At 31.2% G+C, this 23,149-nt stretch overlaps 1 protein-coding gene across 3 annotated transcripts in view; it reads right to left on the reverse strand.

Moving 5' to 3' along the window:
* Positions 1–3,135: 3,135 nt before the first annotated feature.
* LOC149553060 (wax ester synthase/diacylglycerol acyltransferase 11-like) overlaps positions 3,136–23,149 on the reverse strand; it is a 31,084-nt gene continuing 11,070 nt past the window's right edge. The window contains exons 2-7 of one of the 3 annotated variants that reach the window (XM_089788561.1): positions 7,347–7,943; positions 7,106–7,181; positions 4,090–4,214; positions 3,775–3,984; positions 3,527–3,664; positions 3,136–3,414 (exon numbers count right to left, since the gene is read on the reverse strand). In XM_089788561.1, the coding sequence (XP_089644687.1) occupies positions 3,268–3,414; positions 3,527–3,664; positions 3,775–3,984; positions 4,090–4,214; positions 7,106–7,181; positions 7,347–7,943 (1,293 nt within the window). In that variant the 3' untranslated portion in view covers positions 3,136–3,267. The remainder of the gene's footprint in view (positions 3,415–3,526; positions 3,665–3,774; positions 3,985–4,089; positions 4,215–7,105; positions 7,182–7,346; positions 7,944–23,149) is intronic. The other 2 variants (XM_089788563.1, XM_089788564.1) reach the window with 2 other exon arrangements.

The raw sequence follows: 23,149 nt of genomic DNA on the forward strand, positions 1-23,149 counted from the left end.
TTTACGTTAGTTTCTCTGTCTTTCCATATTTCATTTTGAAGAAGAAATATTGTTGTATTTTCATTTTTTATTTGAATTGAATCCATTTTGATTCATCATTCTGATTAGGGTTTGAAATATTCATCGTATCTAGATTTTGAAATCTTATTGCTATATTTTTTCTTGCATCTTTATTTGGCGACAAAAATCTCTTGGTTGAGTCCACTTCTTCCTGATGTTTGTAATTTTAATTAGACTCCTTTCTCCCAATATACTAAATTTGTTTGAGATCAGAATGTAGGGAATTTTCTTTCCTAGAATTTTTGCATACTTAGTTTGGGCAAAGAATTTCCCCTTCTTTTCTCATTTATGTTGGTCATATGTTTTGTTGTCTTTTTAATTTTGATATTCGGAGAAGTTCATCATTTTTAGAGAAGAGCATTTTATAATTGATTTTATCTTGGTTGAATATTTATAATGTGAGTATATTCTTAATCTTTTGACAAAGGTGTCATGAACAAGTATTTTTTGATTGATTTTGTGTAGCATATGTCCTAGGTATGGGATTGAGAATAAGATAGGTTCGAGGTGATTTTATTTTTTCATAATCATATTTTTTAGAGTATTTCTGTAAGTAGGATTAATTCTATCCTTAATGATAATGATGCTTTTACAAATTTTCATAAGCATTTTTTGGAAACCTATTGTGATTGATAAGGCCATACAAGTGCCACTGTGTTCCTAGGATGAAAATGAACCCAACTAAGATGTAACTTTGTCAATGGTAATGATTCCCTGATTTTGAGCCTAGGGTAATTTATCTTGGAGCATGGTGGGTAAGTGGCTTGCAATGGGGGTCAGGGCCCTTAAGAGGTTGTCTAAGGTAACCCATTATGGGTTGTATAAGTGATAATCGAATAAGTTTAAAAGATTTATGATGTAGCACAAACCCTTCACAACAATAACTCATAAAATTACACAATGCAAAAGTTTCAGAACGTCAGATTCTTCATTCAACTTTTCCAACTCCTACTCTACCTCTACAATGAAAGAAAATGACTATTTATTACCATTTCAAAAATTACCATATTTGGCAAATTTTTGAGAAAAATAAATTTCTCCTTTTTTGGTAATTTTTAAAACCCATCTTACAAATCTTGATTTTTTCCAAGAAAAGCCCCCAACTAAGGAAAGATTAATTGCCAACTAATCTACAAAATCAAGAATATGATTTCAGATTTATTTTAAAAGAAATTCTAAAGCTAGAAAAAACACAAAAATCCAATTTCAGAGGCCAAGATGATATTTCAGGCTCCCAGCAAAATGTTGAAATGCCCACCAATAGAGCTAAGCTCAATCAAAAATCCAAATAACTCCTCCATGCACAACTTCCTATAAAATTTCAGCCAAAATCCACATTTGAGTCAAAAGTTATGACTCCCAGAAGTTGATGCATCAATTTAACATCAATAAGATAATAATAGCTCCTCACCCATGCATTGAACATTTTTACAAGGTAAGGATGAGAGTGGTATAAGATGCATGCTTGTCAAAGGGATGTACAAAGATGGAATAATTAGATTTCTTGACTTCATGAAAGGAGTATTCAAATTTTGATATGATCTTATTGTGTGTTAGGGCCTAGAGAGGCTACCCAAGGTGTAGACTTATGTGATGAAACTTCCTTATATGTTCTCTAGGCTTCCTACAAGCATTTTTAGTGCCTCTAAATATTTGATTGATTAGTCCATTTTTATTAACTTGTACACTTTACAACTAGTGAATCCTTACATTATCAGGTTGTAGAGATTCTTTTAAAATCAAGGTCTATTGTTTATAGTTTTGTACATGGTCAATCATTGGTGTTCTTACCATATTCACTTCATAGAAAGATTTATATGTTATTACATTCATCTACTTGTTATCATAAATTTTACAATGATTTTTAGATAGAAATTTGTACGAGAAGATGTAATTATAATTTGTAATTTTATTTACTATTGTACTACTTGTGAGTATGTACAAAGTAATTATAAACTTATGTATGACATTGATGTAATAGTTGGACCTTTTGGGTGATTCTTTTACATTAGATGTATGCAATGTATGGTTATTTTACTTCATGATATTGGAAATTTGTTTCAAGGCAATTGAAAGAACTAGGAGCACTTAGATTTGGAAATAAAATGAATGTATTCCTAATCACATGTTTTTGTTTTTGTTAAATTTAATGATATAACTAAATTTCTTTAGTAACAAGTGTCTCGGGGGACACTACAAAATTTTAATGGTATTTATAATACTTTCATTGAATGATTTAAATGTGTTAATGAAATTATTTAAAATTAAGATTCTACTTTCTTCCACAATTCAAGTTTATTTTGTTTAACATTTAATTACATGTGTTTATCCTTTTTATTTTATATCCATCCATATATACACATACATATATCTATATCTATACATGTGTGTGTGTGTGTGTGTGTGTGTGTGTGTGTGTGTGTGTGCATGTGTGTGCATGTGTGTACATGGGTGTGTGGGTGTGTGTGTGTGTGTTGCATCAAATTTAAGAATAGCTAAGTCATATTCTCATGGGTTCCCAAGTAGAGTGTGACATTAAGACAAAGTGTAATATATTAACTTATATTATTATTTAATTCCATATTTATACATCCTTTATATTTTTCATTAAATTTTATTGAATTAACTTTAATAGTGGTTAGGTTATATTCTCATAGGTTCCTGGGTGGAGCATTACATCAAGACTATAAGGTAATCATTAATGAATACTTTATAATTGTAGAGTAATAAACATGATTTTAATAAAATTCAACATAGATATCATGGTGTAGATATGAGAATAACCATTAAGACATTCAATGATCAATCAATCTATAGATAGTTCTTAATTGCTTTCACATTTTATCATCAACGCTTTATTTTAAAAAAAAATTGATGGGAATAAGTCAAAGCCAAGGTTAATTATTATTTTTTGTGATTAATTATTATTATTTACTTAAATTGACTAGATTTGAATCCAAGACCTCCCAAATAAGAGACTTACAATCTATTGTTGTGTTGTAGGCTCATGCCTATCATTAACACTTAAATATTGATGTAGCAACCTTACATCATATCATTTATTAGTACTAAATATATACGTACAAAAATATGATTCTTATTACTTCAATAAGAAATAATATTCTTATACAATAATTAGAAGATGTCTTATCAAGAAATTTATTTAAATCAGTAATATGCTAATTTGAAAATCATCATATAATAATTTCATCCAACATGGATAGATGCCTCCTTTATTTCTTCAAAAGCTTCCCTAAAAAGATTCATTAATATATCTTTATTGATATAATCTTTTTGTGAAGCCACTTGTACTGTGATTGTGTCTATGTAGCTTATAATGAACACAGCAACTGTCTGCATTCACAATTTCTCTATAATTAGCAAAACAAAATGTTAATCCTTACAATGTAATACAAATTTAATTTATACTTATTTGATGTCTAAATAAAAATAGTTGTGTACTCACTATTGGTCCTCCTGAAACAAAGAAAGAAAACCTTTTTACTACATTTGCATCAATTGCTATCTTTTCCTTAGGACCAATCATATTTGATATTATCATTGTCGAGCTTGCAATAGTCTTGTAAGCACATTTGGCAAGTTCCTATATAATAGGAAATAAGAACAATAAGTTTTCATAATGCTATTTTTCAAAAAAAAAATATAAAAATATACATTGAAATGTTTACATATTGATGTTAATTTTATGCTTACCTTGGCTCCTTTGAATCTCCCTAGAAATCCCAACATTTTGTTAATAGCAAATACTCCCAATGACATTTTTTGTCTATCAAAAGAAGCTTTTGCCACTTTAACAAACTCTAATGGATTCTCCATATTTTTTAGAGGTATCGGTACTTGTAACATTGCATAGTGATTTCCCCAACGAATTTGAGTATTTGGTTTAATCATCTCTTCTATATTCTATAAAATAAATATTTAAGTTAGATCTTATATGAATCAAGACATATTTTTCTAAAAATTAATATTTAAATGTAAATTAATCAAATTAATTTTAATATAAAATACCTCTAAACCCGTTAGTATTCTGGTATTGATCATTGTAAGTGCAGTGGCTCTTATATCTTCATTTTTCTTGATATCATCTATAATTGATCTCTTTTCATAAGCATCTTCTAACTTTTGTTCTCCACCTACACAAATATTACATTGAAGATTAGTAAGTGTATATAGCAATATGAAACACATCAATTAAAAATGATATAAAATATGATTAGTTTGGCAAGTTTAGTTGATTAAAATAATATAATTTTAAAGATCTAATATAAACTGTAAAGATGGAAACAAAGAACATGACATATTATAAATCAAAATTTCATAATTCCATATTTAAAAATGAATTTATTAGTGTTCTTAAATTAGTTATTCACTTACTACACAACAAAACAACAATTATAGGTAGCTCAACTACTCTCAAAAACATTACCTAAGGTTGTTTCTTTTATGTTCCATATTTTTGTTACTTCTTGGTAGTGTGTTTTGACTCATTGGGTTTTCTAATGGTTGTTGGCCCTTTTATCATGTCGGCCTATTATTCTAATGGGTTCATGTCAATTCTATATCTTAAGTTCTCAGCTTTGTATAGGGTTTTGAGGCCCCTTACAAACCTATATTTGCATTAGTAAAAAAATTATTTTATTATGTTAAAAATAAATTATTTTAGGAGTAAAAGCTCAAATACCTTTCAAATAAGACATACAAAAAATCTATTACCAAATTTTTAAATTTTTTATTAAAGGAAAATATTTATTTTTATTATAGTGAAAAGATAAGTCTAAATTTAAAATTATATTTTTTTGAATAGTTAATTTTTGTAATGAAGTGTATATAAAAAGAAAAGAGAAAAACTTTCACTTTTATCTTATTAAATGTCTAACATGTTTCTCATCTTAATAAATATTATATTAGTTCTTAAGATGTTTTTTTTAATCTATAAGCTAGCTTTATACCATTATGATCATGAAGTTTCTTACCTAGAGGGTTGTTTTAAGGTTTACTATTATTAGCATTAGACTAGGAAGAAAGAGTAGACAAATTATAAGTTTTGTTCTTCTTCATTCTAACAATGAAGGAGTACTAAATCATTAGGAATTTAAAATTTAAGAAATGTTGGTTACTTCTCACTTGCTTTGGGATGTTGTTGATCAATGGATTAAAAAAATCCTTTTGGATCTCATTGTTTGAAGATTTATATTCATATTTTCTTCATGGAGAGGATAGTTTTTGTCTATGGAAAGAGGAATCAAGATGTTAATGATAGTAATTTCAACCATACCCATCTATTCAATGTCTTATCTTTATTTATTAACAAGGTCCAATCAATAGCTAAATCAAAAAATGAGATTTTTTTTTTAAAGGTAATTTTTGAATAATGAAAACATAGAGATGGTTTATATAGCTAAGTCAAGATGGTTATTGATAATTAAGGAATTCCTAGAGGAAAGATAAGGAATTCATGTGAGATATTATTTGAAGATGGACTTAAAATATGGAGTGAAAAGACTGTCATGAAGGTTTTGGACTCAATGTAAATTCTTAGGGAGGATAGGATTCAATTGAATAAGGTTATTGGGACTATAGTTATGGATCAAGTGGGAGATATAGGTATGATGAGATACTAATCTCTATGTGTTGATTGTGAAGAGCCCACGTTAATGCAACAACCCTAACTAACTCCTATAAGATACTACCCAAACTAATAGAGGAAGAGTGTGCACCTTGAAAGAACTTGAACAATGATTATTAGGGAAGATTAGGACATTATTTTTATGGAATGACTCTAAGTTGAGGTATACAAATTGATGGTGGGGGAATCAGACTAGGAAGAGACATTAATTCCAACCAACTAATGTTAGCTTAAATATTTATTTTTTAAAGTGTATACTTTTGAAAGGGTTTCCATCTAAAATAAAATATTAATAATGTATAAATTTTAAAGGATAAGATGTTACAAAATAAATAGATTTTGTCTTTACAAAAGTTTGAAGAATTCTTTGAACCATGTTTCATAAGTATCCCATTTTTTCACAAGTTGTTTGGAAATATTTTTTTTGTGAAACGTGGGTGATTGAGTGCACTTACAGATGATATTCTTTGCTTGGTTGTATCTTAATCATTCGTTAACAAGACACTAATATTTTTTATCATATAGATAATTAACCTCTCCATCTCAATGTAGAAGATTTAGGAGGAGATGGGTATAAGAATATTTATGGGAAGGGAAATGCGCCTAGTTTCCCTCCATGTTACAAGCTTTGGTGGTATAGTTAATTAAAAACAATAAAAGAGAGAATAATAATAGGAGCTTTCCTTCATGATGTAGGATGCTTTGGTTAAGAAATAAAAGTTGAGGAACCCACTATTTTAAAAAAAAAAGTGGGGAGATGAATTTCAAATTCTAAAGGAATAGAAAAAGTAGGAGGAACCTAAATTTTGATATTATAAGGTGAAACTTGGTGGTGCCTCTAGTGAAAGCCCTAGAGTGTTGAGTGTAGGTTGCATTAGGTTGTACAAGTGATTAAATAGTCATAACCTTATACAATATGTCAAAAAAATTTAAAGAGGTGGGAGAAATATAAAATAATTCCAATTTCTTATCAAGGTCCAAGGTGTATAGAGATGGGTTTGAAAAATTTGACAGATATGAGAGATTATTATTCATTTATCAATGTAATGAGAGAAAGAATCGCAATGAGTAGGAAGCTTAAAGACCTTCTAGAAGAATCTTTATACATATTAGTAGATATTTTTGCTTTTTGTGTATCATGTGTATAATAAGGTGTTAGAATACATAATTCATACAAAAAAAATATTGGGTTTGAAAACCACGTGACATACCTAGTAGAGAAATATGCATTACAAGAGTTTGAAACATTTTATTTAATGTCAAAAAATGATCAATATAATTAAAGCTTTCACTTTAAAATATATATTTAACATTAATTTCATATTATTATTGCCAAAAATCAAATTACTTTGCAATCAAATTTGAACTTGAAGAAGAAGGTATCAAGAATCATCATACTAGTGGAAAGGGAGATTTGCACATAACGTTGAAATCCACAAAAGATGATTCCACACATCACATCATTTATTGTCGTCTGTATACAAACCAAAACACAAATTAAGACCTATGATTAAAGATATGATACCTTAAAATGTAAGAAATTCAATTTTATCTTCAAAATTGCTTAGAAAATAATTTAGATGGAAGCTTTGGATACTTTCTTCTAATAATTTTTTCAAAGAAAATGTCAAAAACATACCCCTCTAACTTTATTACTTATTTTCTTCAAATCCTGCAAAGATAAATCAATGTGAGAAATGGATATGGGTAAAAATTCCACTCCAAGGGGTCCTCTCATTGGAAGCTTACTATCTTCCATCCATTCCATCAATCTTAGCAAGCAATGTACAATATCAAATATTGTGTACCATAATACCAACACCATACACAATAGCCTTTGAAAATGTTTGAAAATAAACCAACTATGATTTCCTTGCAATTGTTTTTCCTTAAAGGCATTGAGCTTTCTAGGTTGAGGAAATGTGGGGGGCAAAGTAGGGTTATCAGCCCTAGTCACAAAGGAAAATAATGTAGACATCAAAGAAATTCCATCTCCAATTGCATGGTGAATTCTAATTATGCAGGTGGCTCCCGATTGACTTGTTTTGAAATTAAGCACATGGATTTCCCAAAGAGGAATGGAGTAATTGAAGGGTCTTAGATGCAAGTTACAAATATAATCATTCACTAATGAATCATATAAATCTAGTCCAAGTGGAAACGTTGGAATAAACATATGATCATCCACATTCACTTTTGTTTTCTTCCACATTACTCTTTCCTTCTCATTTTTTTCCTACAAACAAAAAATGATCATTGATTAGTGTATTGAGAATAATATAAAGAAAAATTGTTCTGGATAAGAAAGAAATAGTGATCTAGATTTTTTTTAAAATTATCAAAATACTAGACAACTAATCTAAATTACCCAAAAACAAAAAAATAAAAATAAAAATTTATGAACTAATCCTAATCTGTAAAATGAACTAGTACACAAACAATAGACCAAACAATCATTGTATGTATGTATGTATTTATGCATATTTTTATGTATGTATATCTATGTGTGTGTATGCATGCACATATATACACACAGATATGTACACACACACACATACATAAACACATACATGCATGCACAAAATGCATATACACATATAATTTGATAATCTCTAAAATATGTTGCGGTGCTTCTGGATTTGATTGAGTATAAAGTTTCTACATCAATATTTTGAATCACATTGTCTAATCCATTATCAAAATGAAAGAGAGCACAAAAATAACAAAGTACTAGAAACAAACTTCATGGGATTGTAGAAATCTTCTACCATTATTCTCTATATAAAAAAAATTATGTATTTATACATACATACATACACACACACACACACACATACATACATATACACATATATACATACATAACATGTATATGGACACATAATTTGATAATCTCTAAAATATTTTTGTAAAGTTAATATAAGAAATTTTTTTTTTTAAAGATGTTGAAATTACAAATTTTATTTTTTTAAATTATTAATTATATTAAACAAAACATACAAAATTAATTGTTTAATAAACTAATTTTTTTTATTATAATTATCTTTATAGTTGTAAGTCCAAAACAAATAATTATTACACCTTTTATTCTAGAAAATACTACAATAAATAATTTTACTCACCTATTTATTTTGAAATAAATTTTAATTTTAATAAACTAGAACTTTTTATTAATATTAAAATATATGTTATATTTTAAAAATATAAGAATGACATGGAAACTAACATTTCTAAATAATATTTTTTATAATATTAAATAATTTTTTTTGAATAAGGATATCCTTTCTAAAAATGAATTACAATATTTTATAATTATTTTTAAAATAAAAAATATTAATTTGAGAAATTTTGGTGGAGTGAAGGTTTCTTCTCTCCCATGTTTCACACAACCTCCTCACTCTATGGAAAATCCTAACCATAACTTGTAGAGAGAGAAAATTGGTGATACCAATGCCAAGGATAGAGCCAATGGAGGTAAAAAGCCATGTCAAACATATAGTCAAAAGATTATAGGATCCTAAATGGCAAGAGGTTCATCCACTACAAAGTAGAAGGGCATGTGAAGCTTCCAACCAATGGAGATCAAGGTAATAATTTTCCTTCCCCTAGTTTCATAACTAGGCCTTACAAATAGATATCCCTTTCCATAAAAAAAGAAAAATTTAGGCTAAAGGATTGTGTCATCTTTCTTGCTACTTTGGATATTTCTAGTCTCCCATCTGGGAACTTTCTAAATGATTAGTTGTATAAAATATGGGAACAAAAGCTAAGGTTTCATTTTTATATTGATGTATGCTACAAAAAGGCCCTTTTTTTCTTTTTTTTTCTTTTGCAACTATAAATTCTAGAAGAAGCTTGTCGATAAATAATTTTGGAAAGTTGGTTCTTGTGATATTTGGGAAATTACTTGGTCCATAAATGTGGTCCATAGTGGAATTTTGGCTCTCTCTTTCCCTAGGTTTCCTACGGTTGGAAATTTACCACCCTTTTTGTGGAACCTCCTCCTACAAGTGCTCAAACCCATTGGTAAAGTTGCCAGAATTGATAAATCTAATACAATGCTTCCTAATATGGACCCTAAAGTCTTTGTTTTGATCAACACTAGTTTAGATCTTCCTAAGAATATATGGTTTGATATCAAAGACCACCCTATCTACTACCATGTTACCTTTCTAAGAGGTATAAATTCTTTTAATTTGTGTAAAAGAGAATTTCATCAAAGGAAAAGTCCCCTCTTATTAAAAAAGAGTTTTTGAATCTAACCCCAAGATAAACACTTCTTGTGATAAACACTCAAATGATTTTGACAAAATAGTTACCTCTAAGGGGAATACCAATCCATCAATCCCTTTTTACCCCCTTATAATTGAAGAACTTGGATACAATGTGTTCTTCTGTAGATGCTTAAAACCATATTCAATCTTTCGTCTATCCCCCTATCCCTCCCCCCCATGATTTAATGCTTTCTATTTTTCATGATCTTCCTTAATCCCAATACTTAGACATTGGTATGTAGATTGAATCTCTAAAATAGAGTCATAGAAATTTGAATGTACAAAATTTATCTTTGGAAAGGATTAAAGAGAAAGCTAACGTGGTTAAGAAAACCAATCCTTCCCTTCATTTCCTCTATCCAAGGTTTCATCCATAATGCCACTACCCATTTACCTAGTCAAAAGCATGGTGTTAAGGATGGTTCTTTAGTCCTGATCATTGACCTAGTGGGTCCACATGTTGTTTAATCTAAAGTGAGGAAGGAAATGGTCAACAAAAACTTTTGCTTGGATCCAAATGTCTTGACAAAGAGCTTGAATAAGATAAACTATGTGGATGTACTATAGTAGTTATCCCATCTCCTCCCTCACTACCTCACTGTTAGAAACAATAGTCCACCAAGATAACTGGGGGAGGGATGAATTAGTTATCCAATAATTAAAAGATTTATCAACCTTAAACAATCTTATCCATTCAATCAAATTAAAGAGTAACCATAACAAGATGCACATAGACAATTACAGTAGATATGTTAACTAGGGAAACCCTTGATTAGAGGGAAAACCCCAGTGGGAATGATGCACACAAGATGATGTACTAATATAAATATTCCTTGTTAGAGGATGGACCCTGTTAGGAGCATATTACAACATTTAGTACATATGAGTCCATGTTAGGAGTTGTAGAAGATAGAAGGACCCACTGTCCAAACAACTTCTCGAGCAAGACCCCTGAACTCACTGTCCAATTGATCTCTCAATTATTCCTTGCAAAATAATTGTGTTTATTGTACTTTAACTTCTTTCCTCTATCCTATCAATTGGACCAATCACTATCAGACCTTGTAGACTAGGTCACAAACATTAGATCCAAGTATCAAACTTTGGATCACACAATAAAACCCCGATAATAAAGTTTCCTTCACTTTCACTCTACTCTACTTATCTTCACATTTCGCTCTTCAATCATTCACATTCATCCATACATTCTTCTTTTGAGATAAAGAAATATTTCCTTTCTTTATACCAAATCCATAAAACAATTCCATGAGTTGGTTGTTACACCTTCTAAATTAATTATTATAGAACCACTTTAAGAACACATTACACTTAGAAATAACATCAATAATTTTCCTTACAACTTGAATAAATTTTTGTACACATAAAATTATGACAAGTGAGCTTGTCCATGTCATCATCAACATGTCTTCTTTACATATTTAACTTCAGCTTCTCAAAATAAAAACTCTTCTAAGAGATATAACAAGTTTACCATAACATGCCTCTATAAACTCTATCTCAGAACAATCTTCATCAAAACTTGCATAACTTCTTCCTAACTTAATATCTTATGCTTCTGAGGTTAGCTACATATACTAGATACATAGTATAACCTCCCTTTAACCTTGCTACTGAAAGTACTCAACAATCTATTCGTACCAACTTTATCTTTACCGATGTTCTTCTGTTAGATACCATAGAAAACTACTATATTGATATCAATGAAAAATAAAATCGTGAATGTAACATAACATCATGATAATGATCTAATCATGTTTCTATAATAATCCCCCATAGGAATATCATCAGCATTCATGCTTCCAAAAATCTCACCCTTTGGCATTGATAGCAACATAGATAAAAATAATCTAGTTCCAAGAATACTAACTGCAAAAGATTGTTAACCTTTCTTTTCAAATCCTCTTCATCAATTATTTTTCCATGTTGTACTTCTCCCAAACTATTTTTTTCTCCCTTCAATGTACTCAAATTTTTTTCATGCTAAACTTCTCCCCCATTGACATCAATGTCAAAGGTTTCAACAACCATCAAACTCTACAACAACTGATTCTTACTTAGCTCAAGTGTCCAAAGACACAGTTCAAAAACAACATCCAACAAGAGTCCTAGATGACTTTTTCCATCACATATACTCCTCCATATAGGAAGCATCAAAATTTAGTCCAGACAAACAATGGTGCTCTATTACACTAGACTGATGCATTCTTGCATCTTCTATTCTGATGTAGGAAGGAGCATAAGCCCTAGCATACCTTGCAAATACTCAAAAGTCTCTTTGGGAAGAGGCTTAGAGAAAATATTTGCAATTTTCTCTTTAGTGCTCACATACTCCAATATGATTTCCTTTTCTACAAATTTCTCTCTCAACATGTGATACTTGATAGAAATGTGCTTGGTCTTAGAATGCAACACTAGATTCTTAGACATATTTATTGTGCTTGTGTTTTCATAATGTATGAAAATAGGTTTACTAAATTCTATCCTTATATCCTTTAGCATCTACTTCATCCAGACAAATTGATTAAATTTTTTTGTTGCTACAACATATTCTTCTTTTGATGTACTTTGTGAGGTACAATCTTGCTTCTTTCTTAGCCCAAAAACTAATCTTCCTCTAAGAAAGAAGGCTTCACCACTGGTGCTCTTTCTGTCATCCATACTACCTTCCCAATCAACATCAATATAAGCATATAGAGTGAAATCATTAGATTTATCGTATCACAATCTAAACTCAGGTGTTCCTTTCAGGTATCTAAATATCCTTTTGACTATTGCATAATGTGCTTCTTTGGGATCATCTTGGAATCTTGCACCAATTCCAACTATATTTTCTATGTCCAGCCTTGTGTGAGTCAGCTATTGCAAACCTCTTATCATAGATCTGTACTTCTTCTTCTCAATAGTAGATGTCTCATCCTTTGTAGATAACTTGTGTCTAGTTACCATAGGTGTTCCAATGGGTTTACATGTTTCCAAACCAAACCTTTTCATTAAATCTTTCAAATACTTAGTCTGAGAAATAAAGATTCCTTCTTATCTACACAATCTGTAATCCTAGAAATTATTTCATTTCTCCTATCATACTTATTTCAATTTTTTTCTTCATTTCTTCTAAAAACTTGTTACTTTCATCATCATTTCCTCCAAATATGATATCATCAAAAAATATTACCAAAATCATTAATCTATCATCAATTTCTTTCCAATAGAGATTGCTATCTACCATACCTTTTCTATATCCAAGCTTTGTCAAATGCTTGTCTAACCTTGCATACCAAGTTCTAGGTGCTTGCTTCAAGCCATACAATACTTTCTTCAATCTACATACTATGTCCTTGTCATCTATTAAAGGACAACCTCTAGGCTATTCAATGTATACCTCTTCTTCAAGTTCTCTATTCAAAAATGTTGACTTGACATCCACCTGATATGCTTTGAATTTCTTATATGTTGCATATGCTAAGAATAAGCTTACTGCTTCAATACTTGCCATAGGAGCATAGTTTCATCATAGTCTATTCCTTCTTGTTGTGAGTAACCTTTACATACCAATCTTGCCTTGTTCCTTACAACTTTGCCTTGTTCATTCATCTTGTTCATGAATACCCATTTAGTTCCTATCACATTCTTATCTATTGGTCTGGGGACCAATTCCATCTCGCATTCTTTACTATCTAATCCAATTCTTCTTTCATAGCTTGCTTCCAATAGTCATCTCTACATGCTTCATCTGCATTATTAGGTTCAACTTGAGATATCAAACATATTTATTCATTGATTCTACTTCTTGTCATCACAACTTTATCTCTTCTTCTAATGATCTGCTTGGGTGGATGATTCTTTGTCATATTCTTACTCGAAGTAGGAGTTATTATCTCAAATCTTGGCTCTCTTGAAGGTTTTGAGCTTTGTTCCTACCTTAGCTCTCCTTCATTCTACAAATCATTGTTAGTCTCAAGGAATAATTCATCATTCTTTGGTTTAGTGACAATTTCATCATCTGAATTGTAATCAACTATTCTTTCTTGTATCCTAAATTTTTCATCAATTCTCATATTTGCACTTTCCATAATAGTCTTAGTTCTCAGAGTATAACATCTATAAGCCTTGATTTTCAATGAATAACCAAGAAACATACCTTCATCACTTATAGCCTCAAACTTACCAATATCATCATCTCTTTTGATATAGCACTTACTACCAAAAAATCTGAAATACTTAACTATAGATGAGTGACCAAACCACAGTTCATAAGGGGTCTTGTTTGTGTCTTTCTTGACCTGCACTCTGTTCATAGTGTAGACTATTTTATTCATGGATTCTCTCCAAAACATCTTGGATACATCATTCTCATCTAACATAGATCTTTTTTCTTCTATTACTAACCTATTTCTTCTTTCTGCTATACCATTTTGTTCAGGGGTTCTCAACTCAACTCTTTCTTCTACTCTAGATCTATGTTCTTCAATCTAATTCCCATTCTACAAATCACGGTTAATGATAACTTCTACATTTTCATGGTTAGCCTTTGGATCAACAGTAGTTACCAAAGCTATCTCTTCTAATACTTCCTCTTCCTTAACCAAGTTAGGCTCATTATCTTTATCATCACAATCTTTCAAGAATCTTTCCATACTTTCTTTAAATTATTTATCATTGTTAGAAAGAGAACTCTTTCTAGTTTTCCTTACTCTCTTAGGGAATGTAAACAAAAAATGACCAAACTCGTTACATGTCCAACAAGAAAAAACATCCATCTGGCTCTCTTTTCATGAGGAGATCAATACCTTCCTTGATCTTCATGTATTCTTTGGATCTTGGTCTATCTTTTCTTGTGCTTCTATCCAAAAACTTAATGCTCAATTTTGTAGAAAATTCTGATTTCTCACCAAGAAGCTCCATCCTATGTGTGTCAAAATTTCCTCCATTAGATTTAGGACAATCTTTTCTAAAATAACTCACCACTAATCTCCCAAAGCTATTAAGCTTTATCTTCAAGGACTTGATGCTTTGATACCAATTTTTAGAAACAATAGTCCACCAAGATAACTGAGAGGGGGGGGTGAATTTTTTATCCAATAATCAAAAAATTTATCAACATTAAATAATCTTATCCATTCAAACAAAGTAAATAGTAACCATAAAAAGATGCACATATACAATTACACCATATATGTTAACTAGGGAAACCCTTGATCAGAGGGAAAACCCCAGTGGCAATGATGCCCATAAGATGATGTAATAATATAAATATTCCTTGTTAGAGGATGGACCCTATTAGGAGTCTATTATATTATTTAGTACATATGAGTCCCTATTATGAGACTTTGAATCCTTGCTAGAAGATTCCAACCTTGTTAAGAGTTGTAGAAGACAAAAGGACCCACCATCCAAAAAACTTCTGGGGCAAGACCACTGAACTCATTTTCCAACTAATCTCTCAAATATTCCTTGTAGAAGAATTGTGTTTATTGTACTTTAACTTATTTCCTCTATCCTATCAACCAAACCAATCACTATCAAACCTTGTAGACCAAGTCATAAATATCAGATCCAAGTATCAAACTTCAGATCACACAATAAAATCTTGGCAATGAAGCTTCCTCCACTTCTGCTCTACTCTTCTTATCTTCTCATTCCACTCTTTGAATTCATCCATACATTCTTCTCATTTCTTTATACCAAATCCATAAAAAAATTCCTTGAGTCAGCTATTACACCTTCTCAATTAATTATTATAGGACCACTTTAAGAACACATTACACTTAGTGATAACATTAATCTTTCACCTTGCAACTTGAATAACTTTCCATACATGTAACATTATGATGAGCAAGCTTGTTGACATCATCACCAACATGTCTTCTTCACATCTCTAACTTCAACTTCTCAGAATAACAACTCTGCTAAGAGATATAACAAGTTTACTAGAACATGCCTCTGTAAACTCTATCTCAAAACAATCTTCACTGAAACTTGCATAACTTCTTCTAGAATTAATATCTTATGCTTTTGAGGTTATCTGTGTATACTAGAAACATTGTATAATCTCCCTTTAATGTTTCTACTAAAAGTATTCAATGATCTATTCGTACCAACTTGATCTTTACCATTGTTCTTCTATTAGATACTACAAAAAATTGATATGTTGACATAAATGACAAACACAGTCATGAATGTAACATATCATCATTATAATGATCTAATCATATTTCTACAATACTCCCCCATTGTAATATAATCAGCATTCATGCTTCCAACACTCCCCACCCCCAATATGTGACATTACTTGGATAAAAATTAATCTTTGAAGTATCAATTCTCCACCCCCCTAGAGAAGGAAGGTTGATAGTGGTCTTGTGGTGATTTCTAAGTGTGAAGAGTGTTCAAAGATGCAAGGAGGTTCCTATACTAGGTAACAAGAGGAAGATACATTCATTTTTAGTTAACTAACAAAGATAAGAACATAAGGACTAAATTCACTAATTAGGTGGTTCTGATTGAGGAATGACTTGGAGGAGGATGAAGAGACCCCTATAAGAAAGAGGGGTAGGCCTTGTTTTTTGAGTGGTAATGTTAAACACTCTAAAATCCCTAGGATAACACTCTCAAATTTCTTTAAGATTTTTGAAACCCCCATGGAAATTGAATAATATATGATGCAGGGGCATCTGAGCGTCAAGGCTTTTGACTCAGATGTGAGTTTTGGTCGAGATTTACTTCCAGGGATCATAACTTTTGACTCGAATGTGGGTTTTGGCTAAAATTTCAAAGGTAGATGCATGAGGAGGAGTTATTTGGATTTTCAATAGAGCTTAGCTCAATAGGTGGTCATTTTGACATTTTTCTAGGACCCTAAAATCTCATCTTGACCTCTAAATTTGGCTTTTCTTATTTTTTCCAATTTTTTTAGAAAGTTGTTTTTGTAATAAATCCAAAATTGTAATTTTTAAAAACATTTATTAGTTCAAAATTCATCTTGCCTTAGTAGGGGGATTTTCTTGGGAAAAATCAAGATTCGTAGGATGGGTTTTAAAAATTACCAAAAATGAAAAATTCTATTTTTCCTTAAAATCTACCAAATATGGTAATTTTTGGAATTGTAATAAGTAGTAGTTTTCTTTCATTGTAGAGGCAGAGTAGAGTTTCAAAATTTTAATGAAGAATTATGGTGTTCTAAAACTTCTATGTTGTGTCATTTTCTGATTTATTCTTTGAAGGGTTTGGGTTACATCAATATACCATTTCATGATGAATTTGAAATGTGCTACCTGGAATGTTAGATGTCTTAAAACCCCTAATAGAAAACATGTTGTCAAAATATTTATTAGGATTTTTAAGTATGTGGATATTCTTCTTTTTTAGGTTAAGTTGTAGATTTTTCCCTAGACATTAAATGTATATGGAATAATGCTAAATCATTCGCTACTATGGATAAGAAAGGTAAAGGGGGTACATCCATTCTCATATGGTCCAAATGGACCAAATATGTCAACAATTAGGACACCTCACCTTGTAACAAAGCTCAATTGGTTATTCTTAACTCTAATGGTATTGAGTATGGTATATTATCTATTTGTGCATCTAATAATCACTTAGATAGGATTGAACTTTGGAAAGTGATTTAAAACCTTAATGTTACCCCTTGGATCATCTATGGGGACTTTAATATGATTGAGAGAATACAAGATAAACATGGAGGAGATTAATTTGAATGGAAAGGGAATGAGAAATTCTTTTAGAATAGAACAAACACCAAACTTAAGAATTTTGACCCACTAGTATGCATTAAGGATTAATATAAGGGTATTTGTTATACATGGTCAAAATTTTAAAGGGAAGAAACATATGTTTAATCATAGGCTAGATAGATTCTATATGAACAAGGAATTCTTTAGTTGATTGAAAGAACCAAATGGTGGATATGTGAAGGTTATCCCCTTCTCCTTTTATGATCAACACCCTATTGTAACCACCATCTTTCCCATTCATAAGACCAATCAAGGAATTGGAATAAGAGATGGGTTCTCTCTTAATGCATCCTTATTAAAGGATGTGTACATTTTGGCTCTAGTTAATATTATGAATTAGATTAGCTCTAAGGTTGTCACTCATGAAAGTGTTATCAATAGATGGACATAGAATATATCTTTTTGGAAGAATATGTTTCAAAGTATTATTAAGAAGAGGAATAGGGACCTTAGAAATATGGAGGTTGAGCTATTCAACTCATTATACATTTTAGAAGATAAGGTGCAAAGGTACCTCTAAGATCTTTGTGTTATTGACAACATAGCCTAGATAAGGAGTGCATTATGTAAACTTTAAAACATTATGACTCAAGGAGCCAAAACCAAAGAAATAGATAATTATCTCAAGCTAGGAGACAATGGCTGAATTTTTTTATTTTAGATCCTTAAGTGTAAAGAATCAAGGGATAGGATTGAATACTTATGCTATGATGGTGTTGCTCTCAAATACCAAGAGGATATCATCCAAGTATTTTCTCTATGAGTTATAAACAATAATTTACTTCTAAAAAACTCTACCAATCCATGGAGGAAGTTAGAACTAAAATCAAGATGATTATACCAAATAAAGTATCTAAGGAAGATGTTCTCTCCCTGGAAAATCCCATTTTCATTGATGATATTAAGAATTCCATATTGAGCATGAGAAATGATAAGGCTCCTAGACTAGATAGTTTACCTTTATATTTTTATAAGGAGAAAATCTCTTGGATTGGAGAAGAGCTCATCTAGGCCTATGAAGAAGCATTTCATAAATAATCCCTTAGATCAGATATTAATTTAGGCCTTACAAAGATGATTCCTAAAGATGGTGATATATAGAACATTGATCAAAAACTGGAGACCTATCACCTTTTTGAATGTTTCCTACAAGATCCTTGCAAAAATCCTACCTATTAGAATTGAGAAAATTCTACCTAAAATTATTAACCCCTCTTGAACAAGAGTTGTCAGGGGAAAATATATCCTTGAGAACTTGATTACTAGTTGGGAAGAACTTGATTGGGCAAAAAGATCAAGAAAAAAAATTGTAAAGATTTTGATTCATTATTAGAAGGCATATGACAAAATTGAAAGGAATTTTATCATAATGATGTTAGAAGAACTAATTAGATTCCCTTTTTCATTTTGTTATAAAGTCTCTACATTGATACATGGAACTCTAGCTTTCATTGAAATCAATGGATCAAGATCATAGTAGTTTGAACTACCTAGATCTATTATACAAGGGTGTCCTCTTTCCTCTATCCTCTTTTTTATTAAAACTAATACACTACATTACCTATTGAGATATTATACACTTTCCCCCCAGGCATGTAGGACTATTCTCCCCAAAGATTTGAGGAGTTGTCAAATATATTGTTTGGGCCTAATGAAGACAATATATGCTATCTTGAATGAGAAAACTTGACCTATTTTGTGTTTCCTTCGGCAATAAGGCATCCTTGGAAAAATAAACTCTTCCAGATTGGGAGGAGGGACTCCAAACTAGTGCAATAAGCTCCCCATTAATTGGGGAGGTCTCAATCGTGTTGTTATATTTATTGGTATAACTTTTATTTTTAACCCAAATATTAGAGATTATGGTAAGATTGAGAAAATTATGAGTAAGTGGAATAACCACTATCAATTTTTGTAGAAAATCATCTCATCCTATTCTATTTATTACTCTTATTCTTGGACTTTTAACAGAGGACAATTTAATTACATCTGGAAGATTATTAGATACTATATCTAGTTTGATAGAAAAGGCACTAAGAAGACACTTTCATTTTGGGGGGGTAGGTGTATGAGGAGAAAAGAGTTGGAGGGGGGGTGGGGGGGGTGCTTGGATTGAAATAATTAAAATGTCAAGGTACGTCTCTTGTTGTTAGATGGATTTACAAAGCTACTTAGGGAGATGAACCCTGGAAGGTGTTGATTAGACACAACATTAAGAAAATAGTACCCTCTAAGGCAAGATGTTTGTGTCATTTTCACATTAATGACTTGTTGACCCTCAGTGCAGATTTTAAAGTATCTAAGGTTCAAATGTGTTCAAGGTCATTTGGAAGCTAGGCATAGGGGTTTGTGAAGAACTTTTTGGTAGGGAGTGAGCCCATGGAACAAAACAATATGATTTTTATTGCAAGGTCAATTTGTTTCAATCTTATACATGTTAATAAAACCCTTGAACTTATTATAAGGATGTTCTAGTAAGAAGTGGGTTACAAAAGGTATCATCTACAAAATGTGATTCAAAATGGTGAGCTTATTGGATGGGAAGAGTTGGCAAGGTGGTCTGATATTCCTATTAATTAGTGGAGAAGCTACTTTGTTATGAGGGATGCATCCTCTTGTTTTAACCTTCCTAATATTTATGTGACCCCTCTAATTGCTTTACTCTCCTTAAGTATCCTAAAAAATCTCCCATGTATTTGGTCAAGGCTAAGTATCTCTACTTCCTTCTCAACCATAAATTTGATATCCTAAATCACCTCAAAAGTAGATGAAACTTCATCAAGATCATTAGTCCTGAAGTAAGCACATGTCTAATACGTGACATAAACCCATTGAAGCCAAAATTTCTTATTTTTTATGACCCCTCTTTTTGCAAGTTCCCTTCAAGAAGTCCAATGGGGATCCTAACATGTGTTCTATTTGTAGATGTTGTGGGTTTGTTCATAATGTTTTCTTTGAATGCATATTTTCTAGAGAGGTCTAGGGCAACACTTCTCTCTTGAACAGGTGACTATTGGAACTATTTTGAGTGATAATAAGTTTTGTAATGTCTTTTGGTCAACTTTTTCCTCTGTATTGATTCGGAATATTTGGAAAGTTAGGATTGATGAAGTTTTCAAGGGGAAGATTCGATATCTTACTAAGTCGCTATGGAAATTGACATCCTCTAACATTGCCTTATAGGTCACTATTATTCTCAAGTTGAAAGGGAATTTTTTTGTTGAAATGTTGAGTAAAAGGAATGCAAAGGTTAACAAGAAAGATGTTTCATACAACCACAGTGTTGCTAAATCAAGGGATGAGTTTGACACATAAGTTTATTCAACAATTAAAGAGTGAGGAAAAACTGAGGGGAGTTGGTGCTAGTGGCAATGGTATTGGAAGACACTATATATATATATATATATATATATATATATATTTATATATATATAAGTATATAAGTATATTAATTAATTACTATATATATTTTCATATATAGTATATTATAACACTAAATATTAAAATGAAGCGATTAAAATTTCCAAAAATAAATAAATATATTATGTTTGTATTATAATAAATAAAATCATAACATAATTTTTTACAAATTAAATATATAATTCATTGGTTTTTAAAATATACTTTATTATATATAATAAATTATATTATATATAAATAACCATAAAGAGAAAATATGTTTAAATATAATTTTTTTTGGGAGAAATATATTTACTAAATACATAATATTTAAAAGTAAAGAAAGTATATTTCATTTAGGAAAGAAATTATACGGAGATCCTTAGCAAACATGTCAATGAAAAAATTGTTTCTATTGCTCACGGCATTCTTGCAAAATTTGAACCATTGATTTTTTATTTTTAAATATAGTTCATTCATTTTATATCTTTCAAAAGTAAAGATAGTCCATTTCCTTATGGATTTAATTTTTGTGTATTTAAAAATAGTGGGACTGGGGAGGGATTTAATTTGTTTATTTATTTTTATTTTTAGAAAAGAAACAAATCTCCTCCATGTACAAAATCAATGAGAGAAATTGGTCAATGAAAAGTAATAGTTGGGAAATGGAAAAAAGTGACAAGGGTGGTTAACGAAGTGAGTCTGCAACACTTCTTCTTGGAAGGGGAGGAACCTATTTGACATAGAGGTGGATTTATACAGGAGAAGCTCTGTGAGCCATGGAATGAGGTCTAATGTTGATGAAGTACCTAACTCTAGAAGGGAGATATGGTGTTTGTTATTACTATCACTTCCCTCTCCTAAACCAGTTTTGCCACCATAACTTTATTTCCATTACATTCTTTATGTTACATGATTTAGTGGATACAATTACTAATGTTAAAGAAAAAATGAGGAAGGGTGCCAATTATACCATTCTACATCAAGGGTTGATGTTCTGGTTGTATCAATTTCACCTTGCTTTGGTCCCCCTAGGATCGATGAGATTGATATTCTTGCTCACCCTAACCCATGACCCCAATAGGTCCCACTTAGGATCACAGGTCCCAAAGCCCCTACCCCATAGCCTTTGCCTAGTGGGTCCCTTGTTGAGTTGAAGCCCACCCCCTCAGGTAAAATAGGGAAGTCAAATAAAGGGAAAAAGAAGGAACCATAGGAGTCAAAGGACGAGGGGAGAGGTGGTAGGAGGAGGTCAGGGAGGATTATGAAATCCAATGCTAAAAGAAAATTGAGATCTGGGGCCTTGCAGGAGGAGGAGACGGATTTAGATGACATGGGTAGTCCTAAACAAAGGATGAAAGAGAAGGCTTCAAATTTTGGTGAGGGGAACATGGAGGAGGAGGAAGTGGAGGTTTCTAATCCCTCATGGTCTAGCTCAGGAGGTGGGATTAAGGAGAAGAAGGAGATGATGCATGTTTCAGCCACCATTGAGTTGGGGTGTGTGGACTTAACTCGGGACAAGTTCCCTAAAATTGTGGATAGAGTGCCCTCCCCTATAACAATATCCTCTCTTGTTAGGGTTTCTTCCAAAGATAATGCTAACCCCTTGATTGTACAGGATGTCACTAAGGAGTAGGCTGACAGTTACCTTTGCGACAAGCAAGAGGTTACAATGGAGATTAGGAAGATGATTGGCAATAATATGTGGGAAGGAATCCATGCTCTAGAAGAAAGAATGTTCCCCCTAAAAAAATTTACTATCAAGGTGACACATGCAGCTGTAACCATGCTACACCTACTTAAAGACTAGGAGGGTGATTTGCCAAAGGACTTCAAAATGTTGTTCAACTTCTTGGTGAAAGACTGGGCTAATATCCTCCTAGGGAGGAAGGAATCCAAGAAGCCTTAGGGATTTCTCCTTATAGTTTTTTATGTTGTTTTTTCTATTGGTTGTTGAACTTGGTTGGGTTTAAGGTGGTAGTGCCTTTGTTTTAATG

Source organism: Cupressus sempervirens, chromosome 6 (assembly GCF_028749045.1).
Source record: "Cupressus sempervirens isolate cs-2001-9-10 chromosome 6, ASM2874904v1, whole genome shotgun sequence".
Taxonomy (NCBI): Eukaryota; Viridiplantae; Streptophyta; class Pinopsida; order Cupressales; family Cupressaceae; genus Cupressus; species Cupressus sempervirens.